General features: G+C 38.9%; 1 protein-coding gene and 1 long non-coding RNA gene across 7 annotated transcripts in view; one reads left to right on the top strand and one right to left on the bottom strand.

The window, feature by feature from the left end:
- Positions 1 to 712: 712 nt before the first annotated feature.
- On the top strand, positions 713 to 18,752 carry ehmt1a (euchromatic histone-lysine N-methyltransferase 1a). 6 transcript variants are annotated; one of them, XM_055020484.1, is made up of 23 exons: positions 713 to 931; positions 2,402 to 2,784; positions 2,985 to 3,120; positions 4,002 to 4,084; positions 4,659 to 4,869; positions 4,948 to 5,084; positions 7,185 to 7,328; positions 7,656 to 7,954; positions 8,057 to 8,125; positions 8,213 to 8,301; positions 8,609 to 8,715; positions 9,335 to 9,457; positions 10,571 to 10,672; positions 10,773 to 10,877; positions 12,048 to 12,202; positions 13,753 to 13,920; positions 14,361 to 14,505; positions 14,595 to 14,672; positions 15,746 to 15,861; positions 16,276 to 16,362; positions 16,466 to 16,544; positions 17,392 to 17,567; positions 17,638 to 18,752. In XM_055020484.1, the coding sequence occupies exons 2-23, from the start codon at positions 2,404 to 2,406 to the stop codon at positions 17,732 to 17,734; spliced, it is 3,087 nt and encodes a 1,028-aa protein (XP_054876459.1). In that variant the 5' UTR covers positions 713 to 931; positions 2,402 to 2,403; the 3' UTR covers positions 17,735 to 18,752. The 6 variants fall into 6 exon arrangements, 5 of the variants coding, with proteins under 5 accessions (XP_054876459.1, XP_054876457.1, XP_054876458.1 ...); XM_055020482.1 differs by lacking the exon at positions 713 to 931 and adding an exon at positions 1,361 to 1,388; XM_055020483.1 differs by lacking the exon at positions 713 to 931 and adding an exon at positions 1,454 to 1,683.
- The window catches only part of LOC129351575 (uncharacterized), a 31,286-nt gene continuing 23,615 nt past the window's right edge, over positions 11,552 to 19,222 (bottom strand). Inside the window, exon 3 of the long non-coding RNA XR_008604752.1 lies at positions 11,552 to 11,622. This is a non-coding gene — a long non-coding RNA (uncharacterized LOC129351575). The remainder of the gene's footprint in view (positions 11,623 to 19,222) is intronic.

The raw sequence follows: 19,222 nt of genomic DNA, 5'->3' as shown, positions 1-19,222 counted from the left end.
CATTGTACGGGTGGGGCCGCCTTGGTTTAAACCATTTTGACTTGAAGCATTAAGGCTACTTCAGGTGTAACAATGAAGGCTACATTCTAACTCCAATCCATTACATTGTCTTTAAGTAGAATGTAGCTCATACTGGTATAGATGTCAAGTTAAAAATATTTTATTGTTCCCAAAAGGAAATTAAATGTTAATATTCTTCAGTTATTGTAGATAGGGATTATGTTGGCAGGGAAAACCTTTTGTAGCTGTCTGTATTACAGAAAATTTGAAGAAGATTCAGACTGAAGATACACTGTTTTCCCAAAACAGCCCCATGATGAGGATGGTCAGGATTGTCCAATCATCTTTATTTTTATGAAGAATCCTTCTGTGCTTAACAATCTCCAGAAGTTCCACAGTTGTCCCCAGAACAGATCCAGCCTCCTTTATCAGGCTGTTGAGCCTTTTTAGGTCCCTGGTTCTGATGCTGCTTCCCCAACAAATGACAGCAGAAGAGCTCTTAACAACAGACTTCTAGATATTCTGCAGCATTTTGCTGCAAAACATTGAAAGATCTTAGCTTCAGCTTCCTCAAGAAGTACATTCTGCTTATGCGCTTCTAATAAACACAGTTGCATCTGCAGTCCAGTTTGTTGTCCACACGAACACAGGTATTTGTATTCCTCAATCACCTCCACTTCTTCTCCCATGTTAGAAATAAGGTTTAATTAACCCTGTGTCTCCTGAAATCAACAAACATCTATTTTGTTTACATTCAAAATGAGATGACTATTTCCACACCATGCCACAAAGCGGTCCACCAGCTCTCCATACTCAGCCTCTTGTCCATTTTTGATACACCTGACAACTACGGAGTCATCTGAGTATTTATGTAGATGACAGAAGTCGGACTTGTGGTGGAAGTTTGAAGTGCAGAAAGTGAAAAGAAACGGTGAGAGTACAGTTCCCCATGTAGCTCATGTGTTGTTGACCACCTGGTTAGACACACAGTTCTTCAGTCTCACAAAATATGGTATGTTTGTGAAGTAGTCACAGGTCCAGGCGATTGTTGAGGCCTCCTTCTGTAACTTTTGGTGTAAAAGATTACACAAAGTGTTATAAACTTTGAAGTTTTTGCATTGGTACAGTACTATAAAGAAGACAAATACAAAGTCGCATGGTCAAGAAAGCAATTTAACGAAAATTTAACGAAAAAAAACAAACAAAAAAAAAAACATCCATAATATGGTTTTAGAGTTAAACCATATGCCAATTTTAAGTTTTCTTTTTATAAAGAAAAAGAATGTGTAAACATTCTGTCTAAGATTTTCTGGGGAAATTGCGCGAATTATGACCCTTCAGGCATTCCATACCTGGTGTGGGCCCATCGCTGCTTCTCTCTTCGCACTGTAAGTTGGAACTTTTGCTGCTTGAACTTTTCATGTGAAACAGCTGCTGATATGTTTTATGTACTTTTTTTTTTTTTTTGTAGTTTTCTACCGGGGACTTCTGCTTAGAGTAGAGCCCCTTCAGCGAGAGTTTCGCCTGGTTCCTCTCTGCATGCCTTTACGGAGCGAAGCGCACATTATTTAGTGTTTTAGAACGAAGCGGTTTAAAAACACTGAGAGTTTTCAAAGTATCAACGGAGACCGTTCTCGTCCTCTCGCTGTACGGATGGAAAACCAACTCGTTCAATATAACAAGGTTATTTGTTAACTGCTTCCCGAAGTTTCTCCCCTGCTTCCTACTGAATCAAAACAAAGATGGCAGCCATTGTTTGGTTGCCTCTCTCAAACTTGTGACCGCTGCATCTCATCCTTCGTATTAACTAGTCTTTTGTGAAAACAGGGGTCGCAGTAACATGTGGGACTGGTTAAGTTAACGCGGGGTTGAATGGGAATAATGTGCAACTAACTAGGCGAGTGAAAAGAGATTAGCATCGGTACAAACATGATAAACTGGTGAAAACAGGGTATGTACTGGTACCGCTAGAATTTTCCGAGCGATACTGACCTCCCTCAAAAAGAGCAATGATTTCAATTTTAATATCAACAAAGCTTTTCTTTATTGATATTAAAAAATTACGTTGTAATTTTCGATCCCACAGAAAATGATTCCGATCAGATTAGTGTAACTCCCAAAGAAATTAATAAAGTTAATTTAATAAAGTTTAAAGCACTTCTTGAAGTTGGTTTATTTAATGGTCTTATTTTACAGTGCTGAGCCACTAATTAAAATGTAAAATCCGCGAATGTATGTTTGCTGTAAATCCAAGAAAAAATAAAAATGATCATCTAAATGTGATCATTTTATATTTGGATTGATTAATTTCTCTCTCCTTGAAATAGATTATTGTCTGTGACCTGTCATGTCCGACACCAACTACACTGTTGAATAGAATAAATGTGCTTTGTCTTCACAGCAATGGAGCCAGATAGAAAACATGTGTCCCCGGGACCAGCGGGATCCTCTAGTCCTGCTTCTAGAACAACCAAAGCTACTAAAGTACAAGAAGCTAAAAGCAATCAAAGGACTGGTTTCACAGTGACTCCTTTCCACATGTCACCCATAATCAGTAATGATGCTGCTTTGCAGAGAAAAACTATGGGCTCAGCAGTGGGGAAAGCGCCTCCACCTCGTAGCAGCCTGTTTCTGGCCACAGCTGGACGGCTGACTGCTGAAACTGTTGGAGAAGGGTTTCCTCCAGCTGCTACTGCTGAAAACTCAGAGCAGCTGATTCCATCTGCATGTTCAGCACAGGCTCAGCAAGTGGAAAAGGCACAGCAGTCAGGTTCTCTTAGCAAGGCAAGACATTGTTACTATGATGTTCAAAAGTATGCAGCTGTGAATTAGTGTGTGTGTGTGTCTCTTTGTGTATTTGTATATATCTATATAAATATATACACCACTTCACAATGGTATTATAGAAAATGACTGTATGTCCATTTGTTCTTGCGTTATTTATCTCCTTCTGTTAATGGAAGGTCATGCCTGTTTTCTCTTAGCCTCCAAAGACTTCTGGCCAAAAGACACCAAAGCCTGTTGCTAAGGACTCCATGTCATCTCAACCAGCATCTACTGCTGAGCAAAACCACACAGCCAAAGGGAGGGGTGTGTCCACTGTGGTCAAAGCTCAGATGGGTTAGTTGATCTGTTTGTCTGTGACTTAGAAAGTTTGCAGGGTTTTTTTTTTCTTTTTTTTTCCCCAAGAATCTTTATTGATATTGATTGCTGCATACAGAGGATAAAAATAAATAGGGACTGCTAATTGAAATTTTGCTTCAGAATTCAATTCATAGTGAGGTGGTGAGCACCAAGGGGTAAATGAATTCCTACAGTCCACAAACACACACTTTTGATTTCAGTATTTTTTTTATCTTTCAATAAGTTTAGGGAAAAATCATCTTATAGTGATCCTCGAGTGAAAAGAAATTTGCATCGGTACAAACATGATACCAATGCTAGTATGTATGGATGTATGTACATATGGATGGATGGATCGATCGATCACTATCATGTCCGTCCATCCAGGGTGAGAGGCAGGGTCACCAATTCTTTCAGTGATAAATACATTTTATTTATAAAGTGCTTTTCAAGACACTGAACAATAGAAAGATCTAAAACAACAAGCAATTGTGGAAATATTAAAAAAGATGGGTCTCTTTATAAATTTAATATTTTGGTTCTGTCTCCCAAACAAAGATTGTTGGAAACTGCTGCAGTGTGTAACACATTTTGATCTCATTACAAACAGAATTTGTTCTGTAATGTTTTGAGTACATACATATAGACAGTATCCAAACATTATGTCATTTGATTTTTGTTTGAATTTTTAAAAACAAAAAACTTCTGGTCTGTAGTGAAGCTTGTTTGTAGAATTTCTCTTGCAGTGTAAAAGTTCAGTGACCAGTAATGTGTAAAGCTGTCATCTCATCTTCGTTACAAAATAAAATTAAACTGTTGCAGTTGTGGTTTTATTTTTCTAAAAATAATAATGCCAGACCTTATATTTGTTCTTCTAGCTGTGAAGAAGAAGAAGAGGAGGATGGGAACATACAGCCTTGTCCCAAAGAAGAAAGCAAAGGCAGTTAAACGATTGGAGAAGGCAGGTTCACTTGTTGCTAACTTAGGGGACATATGCAACATCCCTGTGTCGATTAACACACCTTACTTGCCTCCTTTAACATGCTGAGGCCCATGAGAGCTCTGGACTCCAGGCTTGGGCAGCTTTATCTGAAGTGTTAGTGCTTTTGAATAGAACTGCATTTTACCTTAAAACACACACACAACTCAACAGACTGAGCCTGAGAGAGCTGTTGGATAGAAAATAACATGGGTGTGTTTATCTAACATAGTGCTATCTAACATAGGATGGAGGCTGCTGATGTGTGCTGGAATCCATAGAATCAAAACTATAGAGTGTGATGTCCTGACATCTGAAGGAATATAGTGGCTCATTTAGATAGGAGAAAATTATTTTGTTTCATTATTGATGGGGATGTTACATAATAATCATTGGTGGACAGTTAATTGGGCCTAAATTAAATGTTAGAAAACAGAGTTAAATGTCTAAATATGTGGGGAGTTGCTTGTCTGTTGATATAAAGTGGATGCAGGTGTCTTTCAAGATGCAGTGTTTGGTGATTAGATGAATGAGTTTTATTTCTGTTTTCCCATAGAAAGAAAAGCCAAAAGCAGGTGTGAAGAAGTATTTGCCTGTAACAGATGACAAGTCAGTAACAGAGCCCAAGACTGTAAATGCAGGAGAACAGACAGCTACAGAGAAGAGGAAAATATCTTTAGAAGATGGCCATGTTGAATACACGGAGCTGGCTCTGGACTGTCTGGACCTGAAAGCTCAGGAAGAGCTACTCTCCCCTTTTCTTTCAGGTAGACACGTAATGATTTTCTGGAATGAGCCTCACGCCCTGAACTTTAGTGAATTGATAATGTCCTGTGGTGCTGTAGGAGAGACTGAGGAGAAGGAAACAGACCTGGCAGAGGAGCTACCACTGTGCTGTTGTCGTATGGAGACGCCCAGCAGCGGAGGGAGCTTTTCTACACGCGGTCAGACCTGCATGGCCATGGAGAGCTCAGATGGAATGGTAATCCTATAATTCTAAATGACCATTCATTGTTTGTTTCACTAAAATCCCATCTTGGGCTCATGGGAATCAAACATATGGTTCCATCTGTTTACATTTGTGATGGTGGGATTCATATAGATAACTCTCAAACTAACAGTTAAATAATCTAATGCAGGGATGCTCAATATATCGATTGCAATCTACCAGTTGATCGCAAAGGTGGTGCGGGTACACTGCATGACATTAAAGAAAAATAGACATCATCCTGTCACTTGATTGATATACAGAGAACCCTTACTATTTTTTGGTGGTAATGTTTCCTTTAGTTGTTTGCTTTCCGTGATTATAATAAAAAAGAGGAAGGGACTTGTTCTGGCGCCTTGTTCCCCATGAATGTACAAATAACAGTGTTAAGTGGAGCAAACTGTCTAGAGCAAACTGAGTTACCTACAGTTTTTAGCCTTCATTTTTTCTCTTACACTTTAGAAAGAGAATACAAACAAGTAGGGGACCTGTACCAAATAAGAAGGCATAAACTTATCACTTTTATATATAATGAAACATATAAAGAAGTCTCATATATATTTATGAATAAATATATGTTTTGCATTTTTGTAGTAGGTAAGTCATTTTGACTTGGGTCTTTTTATAAGTAACAGAAAAAGTCCCTGATTTAAGGTTTTTTATGGAGACTTGGTGACCCTACAAAGCCACTTTATGCTGCGGGCCTCAGTTTTATTTTTCATCTGAGTTTGGGTCCTACTTAAAGCTGGTTGCCAGTGCTTTAAAGAAACTTGTCTCATGTATATACTTCTGGGAAATGGATGGCTGTAGATGGGTTCAATTAAATCTTTTATCAACTTACAGTTAATTTCACTTTAATATAACAAAAGCTTTTTTAATCTATACTTTGCTTTTCTAGCCAGTATTTCTTCATCAAAAACAAACCTGGAGTGTGTCTTTGATCCTTCCATACATTTTTTGAGGAATCCTTTAATATCTCGTGGCAACCATTTAGGTGCGCCTGAGCACCTGCTGTCACAGAGCACAGCTCCTCCCCAGAGCTCCAGGTTCCAAGCTGAACCTCTGCCCACAGATCACCATTACCCCGCAACTCTCCCTCTTAACACTATTAATATTGTATATATTTGACTTTTTGCACGGGAGTTGCAATAGAAATTTTGTTGAATCCTGTTCAATGACAATAAATGCTATTCTATTCTATTCTATTCTTCAGACTAGCAGTAACAGCAATTAGCAAACACCTGGTGGAACTGTGAGTCTGCTAAACTCATAAGAGCGTCTTCTCTGTCCAACATTCCCAAGAACAGTCGTAAACTGCTTAATAGAGAAACGTTTCTTTTAAAGCATCATCATCACCTAGAACATGCAGAAAGTGGGAATGTTGGAAAGAGCAGAATCCCAATTTCAAATGCTTAAAATCCAATTTTGTTTAAGTCATGTTTAATATGTGCAGCATTTAACAACTGAAGGTAACATAGTTACTGGACTGAGCCATGAAATGGCCTGGAAAACACATAATACTGCTCCTTTAAATTCGGACGAATGGCTGACAGACAGAGGGTTTTACATATCATGTTCTAAGTGCTTCTCACTGATCCTCTGCGGCTCAGGGTGTTCAGATTTGTTGCTGCAAAGAACTTTCATTTGGTTTAAATCTGCAGAGGAGTTGCCGTCAGTGTGAGAGAGAACTTCATGTTTCTTTGCAGTTGATTTGATTTATGTGAGCAATATAGGATCAACTGAAGTCAGAGTGTTTAATTAAAAGCTATAGTGAGTTGTTTCATGGAGGAACATGTGGTACATGTAGAATATTTGTCATATTTACAGAATTGCACCCTGCAGGTGAAAATATGTATTAGAATTCTCAAACAGAAAAGTCAGCTTTGTGGATTAATTGTTTCTTTACGAAAATACCACATCCCAGAATCTGGAGAGAACCTGTTCATCTGAATACCTTGAACTAGTCATTCCTCTCCTCACAGGTGCAATCCTGGTAATTGCACCTGTCAGGTGCCATGTAAAGGTTACGGCTTGCTGGAAGTCACATGGTGCTTTGGGGTGCTGCAGACCTGTTGTTTGATTGTTTCTTCCCAGGTGAGTCGCTGCCAGAGGCCTGTGGTGAAGCCAGAGTTAATGCGACCCTCCAACACCGTCCACCTGCTGGTTTTGTGTGAGGACCACCGAGCCGGAATGGTCAAGCATCAGTGCTGCCCTGGCTGTGGGCTGTTCTGCAGGCTGGTAGGAAGAAATAAAATTTGCTAGTTCATAAATAAATGTTTCTCATTATCTTATAAAAGTAGCAGACCATATTATCTCCTGATAATAAGCTGCTGACCTGAAGACCTGCTATAATTTTTCTCTGCCATCAAAGTCTCAGTGGCGTACATTCCTATCAGACATGTTCATAAAGTAGACACAACTAACTCATGATTAGAAGTTAATGAAATGTCTAGTGTCTAGTGACTCGTGCCCCAACAAGTATAAAATGTGGCATAAGTATGAAAACCTGAAGTAATTAGAGATTAAAACTTGACTACGTTTCCATGGTTTCTGCTCACTTCTCAGGGCTCCTTCATGGAGTGCCGTCCATACAGCAGCATTTCCCACCGCTTCCACTGGGACTGTGCCTCCATCCTGAACGAGCGTAGGTTTTGCCCCCACTGCGGAGAAGACGCCAGTGGGGCGACGGAGGTCATGTTTCCAAAGCCAGATCTGTCACCCTCAATACCCAGATCAAAGCCTGGACCTTTACTTCCTGCTGTCGCCACTCTGCCTTCTGTCCCGACTTCCCCTGCTGTCCCTCAGATCCTCAGGGCGAAGAAGAGCAGCCAGCCACAGAAGAGTAGGGAGGAGAGTCAGATGAGGTAATGCTGTCCTCTCGTGTCTGTGATATACAGAATGAGTAATGTAAAGGGCTGTTCCACTCTTTTACAACACAGACCCAGAGCTAATGTTTGTTGTTCAAGGTTCAAGGGAGAAGCTGTACATCGTAAAGAGTCACTGGAGACCATCCTCATGTCACTGGATGACGAGAAGTAAGATTGCAAAGAAATGCTAAACTGAAGACCTTACAGGTTTTGCCTTTGCATGAATGACTGTTCAAGACTTTGTTTTTCTTTTAGCTTAAAACGGAAGAAAGCGAAGGGTCCTGCCAGGCAGCTGTATGTCTCTGCAAAGCAAGGGGACCTACAGATGGTCATTCAGCTTCTCGGTAACTCCAGTTTGCTATACATCCACTTTGGCACCTTACATTTCCTAAATCTTAAGAAATATTAGGATGCAGGAGTGGAACAGTTCTTTTATGGAACAGTTCAGCTTCCTGCTTAGCTTAGGATATTTTTGATAACTTATGAGCAGGTGGTATTATAAGTTCACATTCACACTTTCCCAATATGCCAGGCTGTCTGCACAGTTCCTAGGTGTTACTTTGTACAAGTGGTTTCTGACTTTAGCACTTACATGGACTTTAGGCTTACATGGATGAACGTTCATGTAAGCCTAAAGATAGTTTTCTGTAGTTGATGGAAAGGACCCGAACTTCTTGATGGAGGGACACCATAAGCGCACCGCTCTTCATGCAGCAGCTGCTGAGGGTCACCAGGAGATCTGCCACATGCTGGTCCAGGTAAAATAAAACAGGCCTCAATGCAGAACCAAACTGTTAAAAATATGGGAAGTCTTAACATTGTGTCTTACCAATCAGGACAACTCCTCTGTTGTATTTTGGCACTGGTTTTTCTATATTCCAGATTTAGTAAGTTCTGTTTCCAGATCCAGTTTAACACTTCACAACAGAGCTACTGTGGTTTAAAGTTAATTTAATTATATACTGGAGAAAGTTCAAAGTGACCTACTTTGTCTCATTATTCCCTCACTGATGACGTTACAGCAGATCCTACCACCAGAGTGATGTTGAGCAGCAGGTTTCCAAATACAGAGGATCCTGTATTCTGAAAACTATTTATTTCAGATCCTTTATTACTTTATGGCTGACATAAAGCTGGTATTTCTATTCAAATTCATCATAGAATCTCTTTCCTAACCACTGCCTAATTATATCACAAAATGCTTAGAATCATATCTTGTAAAGTTTTTTATGCTTTTTAAACTATTCCCAGATCATGTTGGGAGTTTTATGTCGCATAAAACTTTCCTGAGTCCATAGGTGTTGAGAGCTGAGAACCCAGAGCTGTTGCCTCTCAGGGAGAGATGATGATTGATTCCATGTTCCTGTCTGGTTAAAGGCTGGGGCCAACCTGGAGATGTTCGATGAGGAGCACAGAACAGCTCTCATGGCGGCCTGCGAAAACAACCATCTGGACACAGTGAAGTACCTGGTCAGAGCCGGAGCTACAGTTGGCCACAAGGTGGGACATTGGGCAACCACTTACTGCCTGCCTGCAGTCTTCATCTGTTGTGTTTCTAATTTTCATTTTTGTTGTTTCCCAATAATCCCAGAAAAAGATACTAAGAGGCTAAAACCTCATTTTTACAATTTAACTCAGTAAAGCAACAGGGTGTTTAGTTTTTCAGAAATATTCTTTTTTAACACAATGCTAAAGTCAGAAAGTGCCAACTACTGGGGAAAGTTAAGATGAGTTTCTTTTAAAGCATCATCATCACCTAGAGCTGCAGACTGCCTATCAAAGGCCTCACTGAAGGTGTTCTGACCACTAAACTCTGATTACTACATCTTTATGTGCCACAAGAACCCCAGTGTTCACAGTCCTCTTCATAATTCACATTTCTTGCTCCATCTATGTTTTAGCTTAGTGTTCTTAATATGTCTGCTCTAGTTTCCATGCTTTTTCTCTTAACTTCAGCAACTCCTGCAGAAGAACTGACCTAGGTTCTAGTATTAGTGTTCTTGTATTTTTTGCTTCGTTTGAGCAAAGGTGCAGTTAAACTGAGGTAAGCATGCAAAGGGAATATGGAAAAGGTGTGTGCGTGTGTTTATCAGTGATTAGTTAAATATATAAATTAGTTGTTTTCCAAATCTGGCTGAAAACTGTAAAAGTCTAAAAGTATTTAATACTTTAGTGAGTTGATAATGAGGATGACTGTGGCTGTATGGTAGCGATCGGAGGGTTGTAGGTGTGATTCCAGCACCCTCCTGCCACATGTCGACGTGCCTCTGGGCAAGGCACTTAACCCCAAATTGCGTATCTGCGTATCGGTGTATGAATGTGTGTGCGTTTATGAGTGCGAATGTGACTCTAATGTAAAGCGCTTTGAGTGGTCAAAATGACTGGAAAACCGCTACATAAGTTCAGTCCATTTACCATTTTTTGAAATGCCATTTGTAAAAGACAAGATTAGACAGCAAACATTTTCAAACAGATGATTATATTTCATTAGGTCCCATCTGACGTAACATAGTTTTAAGTGAGGAAGAGTAGAAACAAATACAACAAAAAGTCTTTCAGACCATGATGGTGTCCATGTTGTTTTGTTCAATGTGAATCATAATGTTATCCCAGGATATCAGGGGTTTCACCTGCCTGCATCTGGCTGCTAAACTGGGACATTATGATGTTGTTGATCATCTGCTTAACAAGGCATCCAAATACATCAACTGTCAGGTAAAAGCGCATATAATTTTCATATGCTAAGCACTGGGATCACATACACACATGTGTGTGAAAAATCTTGGCATGAGTTTGTTAGCTTCTGTCTGTTCAGGATAATGGGGGGTGGACGGCCATCACCTGGGCAATTGAACACAAGCACAAAGAACTGGTGCATTTGTTTCTGAGAAAAGGAGCTGATGTGAACATCAGAGACAAGGTGAGTCATTAACTTAACACTACTGTGTTAGTGTTAGCAGAGTCCCTTACATCATCTCTCTGCAAGGGTCCTCGTAGAGAGATGTTACAAACTGGCTTTTGATGTTGAAATGTTAGGTACTACAACACTGGTGCACAGGTGTGTATGTAATTTAACTACATTTAATTAATGTAAATGTAATAGTTATTGTGAATTATGCATTAAGGTCAGTTAATGATGACATAAAGCAATGCACAAGTACTGCTAATGATGACCTGAGTATGCCAGCAACCTTTACCATCCAAATAATGCTGAAATCTTTTTTTTTTTTTGTCATCAGCTGAAATTATTTCTTTACTCAATGTCATATAATGCAAATAAATGCACATAATTGATTATTTCTACAATTTTCCCTTAATTATATACATTACTAATTAATGATATAAAGTCTGCCCATTCCTTCGTTGAATAATGTTGCTGAAAACTTTAGACCCCAAATCAGAACAAATTGCTTAGAATTATAATCACACATCATCTATTCTTATATATCAGTTGTGGAAGACATTAGTAAGTCTTTATATATTTCAACAATTGCACAACAAAGCTAAGAATCAGAATTTACTGAGTTTTCAGCTAGTTTTAATGAAGTCAACCTGGTGTATGCCTGTACTTACGTGAAGCAGGTGTTGTTCACAGTGTGACCACTAAATGGTATCAAAGCACTTGTGGTACAGCAGTTGTGGTACAAGCCTTGACTGTATTCATCCTAGAACAGAAAGAAGGTTAATCAGTGTTACCTGCCATAAGAACAGCAGTGACACTCACTGTCTCTGTAGACATGGAGTCATTTAAAACCAGTTTTGGTTGATAGTGAAAGTTTGTCTGCAGAGTTCAGCTGGTGCAGTGGTTCTCAAATCCAAGCCTTGAGGGCCAGTGTCCTGCAACTTTTAGATGTGTCCCTGCTTACACACATTTCAATCAAATATCTGAATTATTTTCTCAGTGGAGTCAAGCTCTCCAGAGTCCTGCTAATGACCACCTTATTTGACTCAGATGTGTTGAAGCAGAGATACATCTTAAACCTTCTGGAAAAGGCCTGGATTTGAGGATCCCTGGTCTAGTGTACTGGTTAGTGGCAGTGTTTCATTTATAAACTTTCCCATGCTGACGTCTAACTTGGGCTGTGTGCAGGAGGAAAACGTCTGTCTGCACTGGGCAGCTCTGTCAGGCTGCGACGACGTCGCCCAGGCACTGCTGGAGGCTGGCTGCGACCTGAACGCCACGAGCATTCACGGTGACACACCACTTCACATCGCTGCCAGAGAGAATCACCTACAGTGTGTTATGTAAGTGCTACAGTAAAATGTCTGCTAGATTCTGTAGTTCTTCATAGGGCGAAAGGATCAGTAATGAGGTTGTTATGGACACAGTCTATGTCTGGACCATGTCTGTGGAGCTCTCTCTCACTTTCAAGGAAATTATACAATTAGGTAAATGTAGAAATGCTCCTATGGTTACCAAACATCAAATAAAATATCAAATTATCTTGCATTTGAAACACAAAAAGGTATTTTGTATTAAATTTATATGCTTTCCTTATAGTTTACTTATTTTATAATACTGGAAAAGCCTAAATTCAATTTTAGTTCATTAAGACCTTTAGAATAAATTTGGTTTAGATCTCTTGTGATAATTTAAGTTTATTTGGATCAAATTATTGTTTACCAGTAAAAAAAACTCATGCATAAGAATTTGTTAAAAGCAGTTTAGGTTGTGGCTAGACCTTGAGTGAATTGGAGTGTATTATAAGACTGGCAGGCCACCAGGCTTTACTTGTGTCCCCACCAGGCTTAGCATTGTTTATTTATTTATTTATAATCATTCCCTTTTTTAAGACTTTATAGTTGTTGTTTAGGCATTAATCTTCCAGTTGTCCAATAACGCATCACTATCAAGTGATAATTTCAAATTTTCTGTCAACTTTAAACATTTTTTAAATCAAAAACATTGCGGCTGGCTGGATGACTGCCCTAGCACCCTGGGCACTGGGCTTAGAAAGGTTTTTGGGGGATACCGTGGATAGTTGGAGGGGAATCACAGTTTTTACTCGTTTGCTCTTTATTGTATTGGTGGACAAGTTACATCTATCGTTTTTATCTTTGAAGTAAACAATTTAACTTTATCAAGAGGATGTAGTCTAGTTTTTTAGTTTGTTTTGTGGACTGAAGGGGGTAATACTGAGAATGTCAAGTTCATGGCTTCATTAATTGGGAAGTCTCCTTTAAGCTTTATGTTGCATTTCTTAAAGGGTCAGTATTATGTAAAATCAGCTATTTAGAGTTTTACATCATATTATGATGTTATTCCCTCACCAGAAACATGCCTGGAGTGTTGCCTTGATTCTTTCACGCATGTTTGAGAAATCCTGTAATCTCCATATCAACGAATGGATGTTGTGTGGAGATCGCCTCAGTAGACCTAGCTTCGAGATACAGCTCTTCTTGGAGCCGCCAAGCTTTTGCTTCACAGAGTATCCAACCCTACTCAGCTCCTTCAGGCTAGCCAGCAGCAATTAGCAAATACCTGGTGGAATTGCAGATCTGCTGAGCTCATTATACGAGCCACTTCTAAGTGAAACCTCAGTGAAAAAGGTTGAAGGGTTAAGGAATGATGTTCTGATAACATCAAGAAGGCTCTTAAGATTATCATGTCCATTTTATAATCATAATTATAAAATGTACACACATCTTTATGTGTGTATATGTGTATAACAGAGATATAGAAAGGTTCATTTTGTTCTTGAAAAGAAAATAAAGTAAGTGCTGCAACATTTACAGTCTATATTGTTAAAAGAGCCAGCAGAGTTACAATATGACTTTTATTATACGGACTGCAGGTTGTTTTTGTGTCATGGGGCGGATGTTTCTCAGAAGAACAAGGAAGGTGACACAGCGTTGGCCCTGAGTGTGAGCGGCTCTAAGGTGTGGACGGCTCTCAACACCAGCAAAAGACTTACTGATGCCAGGAGAGAACGGGACTGTCAAGGAGAGAGGCAGCTCAGCAGGTAGGCACCAAAACTGAATCCATAACAAGACCTAAATTGGCTTGAATTTCTAAGCCCGGAAAGTATGAAAATGAGGTTAATATATTTCCCAACATTGAAGATTTCCAAGCCTTATTTTGTTTTTTATTCAGTAGTTTTTCTACTTGTAGTTTTTGAGCTTGAAAGATGATAGTAGAACTTCCTTTTTGCACAACCAGGTTTCCACTTCCTTCCTTTTTGCTGAGCTCGGTTACCAGCATGAGAGCGCTATTGACTGTTTATTGATTTGTCTCTACTTAGCTAATTAGATATCTCTTTATGCTGTGTGCCTTAGCTGTCCATGTAGCTTAGGAGAATGACTGTAGTTTTTGAGGACAGGGAACCTTTGTGAATCCGTTTCCTGAATTGTTTTGTTTTACCTCTGATGTCAACAAGGTCCAACATTTATTTTCTTCTTGTAGGGACATATCCCGGGGATATGAGGCAGTCCCTATCAGCTGTGTTAATGGTGTTGATAGTGAACCATGTCCTGATAACTTTAAATATATACCAGACAGCTGCCTCAGCTCATCACTGAACATAGACAAGGACATTACCCATCTCCAGGTGAGTCTATATCTCTACCTGTGAAGTCTAAGCTTATGGCTGACTGCTTATGGAGCTCCTCATGGCTATGAATGTATTTTGTCACTAAGCACTGCAGCTGCACAGATGACTGCTCATCCAGCTCCTGCATGTGTGGCCAGCTCAGTCTGCGATGTTGGTATGACAGTGTAAGTCCAAACACACACATCAGATATTCCATATCAAAAGTCTTGCTGTTTTCTACCATTTGCAGATGAGGAAAAACAATTTCTGTATTTTCTTTTTGTTTCAAATTGTTAGCTGATAGAATTTGCGAGGGCAGTTTGTCTCACTACATCTATTAAGTCAAGTCTAAGTCTATTCTCAACCTACAATGTAGAAAGACCACAAAAAATATCTTTTATCTATAAATGTCAAATATTTATAGAATCCTAGGAAAAAAAGGATTTGTTTAATTTTCCATTCAAAAGTAATTTCCATTTTGATGCAGCTCAGAACAAGTTCTGAGCTGTTAAACTTGTTCTATTTCTGCAAACAGAATAATAATAATGAAGTGTTTTTAAAAGTTTAATTATGTAATAAAGATTCAGAAAAAACATTAGGGTACCAATGGAAACATTATAAGTGAAAATCATCCTTCCATCCATTTTCTGTATACCGTTGTCCCTAGTGGGTCAGGAGGAGTGCTATAGTGCCCATCTCCAACGAACTGTTGCAGGGCAACACAGAGACAGACAGCACACACAACCATACACACACACTCACACCTAGGGAGAAATTAGAAAAACTAATTAACCTGACAGTCTTGTTTTTGAAGTGAAAATCATATAAAATCTATTATATAAAAATTATTTTCCATTGAAATGTGTTCAGTGAGTAAATTTGTCTGATGTGTCAGACAGGCAGCGGTCCTTGTTTTCCAATTTATTAGAATTGTTTTGTAATGGTTACAGCTATAAAGCATGAAAATATTTATCTGGATTGTTTTGTAAAGTGTTTTCACATATTCAGACTAATCTAGACCCATTTTATGCATTCTTTGAATTCACATAGCGAATTCAGTGAAATATTTTGTATTCAATTGAATAACCTGAAAATGATCATTTCTCATATGAGATATTATTGCAAGTTTTTTTTTTCCAGAAGTCATAATCCAGGTTTATAAATTATTTGAATGTGATCTGTGGCTTCACTGTGAAAATGCACATATTTATTTAGCTTTCTTTCAGTCACTTTTAGTAAATATTGTGTGTTTTTACAGGAGGGTCGGCTGCCTCTGGACTTCTGTCAGTGGGAGCCTCCCGTGCTGTTTGAGTGTAACCATGCCTGCTCCTGCTGGAGGACGTGTCGGAACCGTGTGGTGCAGAATGGACTCAGGTGGGACTGTCCTCTCAGAAAATCTGCTCCATCTAGATTTTCCTAACAGCTCAGTGTAGTTTGCCTCCATCCTGGTGTTTCAAATGCATGTTGACTGAGTTCTTCAGAAACGTTTGAAATGTTTCTAAGGAGCAGAAGTGGGAAGTTTTCGTAAATAAGACAAAAATTGTTGTTTCATTTAGATAACATTTTTAAATAACAGAAAACTTAGTTAACAATCAGGTGTGTGCAGAAACAGTTGTATTTTTGTGCTGTGCTATTTCTGTATGATTTACAAAGATCAGGTATGTTACTTTAAAAAAAAAAAAAACAGATTGAAAGCTTTGACCAAGTGAGGAGGCAGATTAGAATCCTGATATCCGCCTCCTTCCACCAACATGATGACATGAAATGTGTTGATATTGTTTGTTCCAGAGTCCGCCTGAAGCTCTACAAGACAGAGAAGATGGGCTGGGGAGTGAGGACCGTTCAAGATGTCCCACAAGGAACATTCATTTGCGAGTGAGGAGATGCTGACAGAAGAGACATAATTAAATCCATTACTATAGTGCTCACAACACAAAAGCTGTAGCATGCTAAGCTCTGCTTCTGAATACTTTAACAGGTACGTTGGCGAGATCATCAGTAATTCCGAGGCTGACAAAAGAGAGAATGACTCTTTCCTCTTCACCTTGGACAATAAGGTGAACTACATGCAGACATGTTGTTAGGAAGCCCACAACTTAGGGATGTTGAGCCCTGGAAACATTTCCTGCTTCCATGCGTCTTTTGCCTAAAGACGCATATTTTTAGTGGAACCATGCTCCTTCCACTATAATGGGTTAAATGACAGAACAAATGTGCATGCTCTAATACAAGTTTTTCTAATTCAGAACATAAAAGAATAATCTGTTTCTAACCAAAGGAGAACTGAGGTGTGTGTAACTTTTTCTGAAGTAAAAACATTAGCTAACACGTGTTGCTTTCGTAGCTTAACCAAGTAACTATACTGAATGGTTGCCATGGAGATTATATGATTTCTCAGACATGTATGAAAGAAACAAGGTAACACTCCAGGAATGTTTTGATGAGGGAATAACATCATAACATATAAAGCTCAAAAAGGTTTAACCAGATCCATTGATTGATTGATCATCAAAGTGTGATTGAACATTTCCTATTAATGCAAAGGAGGAATTACAACAGGTAGTTCCTAGCCTACCCTAGTTTTCCAGAAAGAGTAGTTTCCAGAACTGAGACTGGAAAGTAGTTGAAGTAGAGAAACATGTAGCAAAGGCAGCTTTGCTACATGTTTCTCTACTTCAACTACTTTCCAGTAGTTCCTCCTCAGACCATCAATATGGTCACAAGGTCAGCATGTTTTATGACCATACAGCTCATGAGCTGACCTTTGGACAGATCAGACCAACATAATATTTGTCCATTGTTTGCAGTTCTTTGTCTAGAGAACACCACTCTCCACAATAATTCTCCATTTAGAACAAGGAAAATCATGTGACTGTGATGTTGTTGGGTCATGGTCTTATTTAGGTAGGGGAGCCATACTGCATCGATGCCAGGCTCTACGGCAACATCGGCCGCTTCATCAACCACATGTGTGAGCCCAACCTGATAGCTGTGAGGGTTTTCACTGTGCACCAAGACCAGCGCTTCCCAAGAATAGCCTTCTTCTCATGTAGACCCATCAAAGCTGGAGAACAGATCGGGTGAGTTTCTGCTAAAATCCTTTCAGTGGCTCTCTCCGGCATTCTTGGATAATAATGATTTTGTCTGTAGGATTGACTATGGCGACAACTACTGGAGGGTGAAAAGCAAGTTCTTCAGCTGTCTGTGTGGTTCTCCCCAATGCCATCACTCATCTGCGGGCAGATAGAGGCTGATCCATTTCACCTCCATCAGCAAATGATGGAGCAATCAGAACTACATAATCATGGACCATCCTTGGTTTGGCTTGGAAAATGAGTTGGTGTTGTTTTAGGATTCGTCTTAGTTCCCTGTCCATACATCCATCTCAGCACAAATCACTCAATTGTGCTGAGTGTGTGCTCTTCCTGTAGTGATTGTATTCTGGTTTGCACTAAAGTTCTGTGCTGTTGCTTTTTTTTTTTTACATTTATCTTATTGATAAATATGATGGTTGTGTTTCTACTTTATTGCTCTTTGTGCTTCATTTAAATTGCAGTGAAACATAATTTTTTCAGCTTTCGTACAATAAAATTTATTATTTTTTTGTCTTGACACATCAATGTTAAAACGATGAAATTGTCACCTCCCATCCACTGTGAAAGTCTCTGGGCAGGAGTTATCAAATCTTGGTTCTTTGGTGTCTGCTGTTTTAACATTTTTAGATGTGCACGTGCTTCAGAACTTTTGATTTGAATGCACAGGCTAAGTGCGCCAATGTCGAATGAGTCATCAGTATGTAAGAAAGTACCAGGGAAATTTTAACTTGTTCAAGGTCTTTCAGTTGTGAAGTTTTTAAAATATTTGTCATACTAACTTTCCAAAACTGCTGTCTGTAATTTATTTTGATTATAACTGCATCCTTATTGTGGGAGATTTCAGCATTTAATAATTAATGTTCAAGTTAGAATTACAGAAGCACTGAAACATTGTAGACCAACTTCTAACAAGGAGATATTCTGAGTCTGGTCATTTCCAAAGGTCTGGATGTTACTCATATGACTGCAGCTGATTTTGTTCTGTTTAATATGAATAATGGTGAGAAATGTAGCAGAAGTCTGAGGTGAAAGCATAATGTAGGTGAACTCAAGGCAGGGAGAGTAAATGAAATTTATTTTCATGTTTATAAATAGTTGTCATATTGTTACTTTGAGGAAAAAAGTCAGATATTTCTCATTTTCTGACTGCAATAAAAACAATCCTGATGATCCCACTGTGTTTACTGTTTACTGATCCCAATGACTTGCCTTTTTTTTAAAATAAAATTCAGAGAACAAGAGAAGCAGTAGTTATTTCCAGCACTGGCAAACGAATGATGTTTTTAGATTACTTTAATCCACAGAATTATGAATAAGATATTAAACACTGGACGTTTTGTTGTTTGTTTGTTTTTACCCTTTATGACTTTTACAAATCGATTGTGATAAAAAAAATTTGGGTCAAATTTCAAACTGATTTCTTTATATAAAAAAGACAAATATGTGACATAAAATATGTGATTGCATAAATATTCACCCCTTTAAATCCATATGCACCTTTGGCTGCAATCACAACATGGCGTCTGTGTGGTCTCTCTACACTGGACAGTTCCTTGTAAAACTGTCCAGTCTTTTCAGGAGGGATTTTCAAGTCAGTCGCTCCAGAAAATCCAGCTTGTTGGTTTTAAACATCTGAGATT

Source organism: Poeciliopsis prolifica, unplaced genomic scaffold (genome assembly GCF_027474105.1).
Source record: "Poeciliopsis prolifica strain line A6 unplaced genomic scaffold, Auburn_PproV2 SCAFFOLD068, whole genome shotgun sequence".
Classification (NCBI taxonomy): Eukaryota; Metazoa; Chordata; class Actinopteri; order Cyprinodontiformes; family Poeciliidae; genus Poeciliopsis; species Poeciliopsis prolifica.
Note: the sequence above shows the minus strand (reverse complement) of the source record. Positions and strands in the feature narration are given on the sequence as shown.

What these genes read in the sequence shown, in the direction of transcription:
- ehmt1a (XM_055020481.1), top strand. Translation starts at nt 2,383, where the DNA reads ATGTGCTTTGTCTTCACAGCAATGGAGCCAGATAGAAAACATGTGTCC. An exon ending in GTGGGCTGTTCTGCAGGCTG is followed by an intron (nt 7,329 to 7,655) that starts GTAGGAAGAAAT and finishes CTCACTTCTCAG; the next exon opens with GGCTCCTTCATGGAGTGCCG. An exon ending in AAAGCTGGAGAACAGATCGG is followed by an intron (nt 17,568 to 17,637) that starts GTGAGTTTCTGC and finishes TTTTGTCTGTAG; the next exon opens with GATTGACTATGGCGACAACT.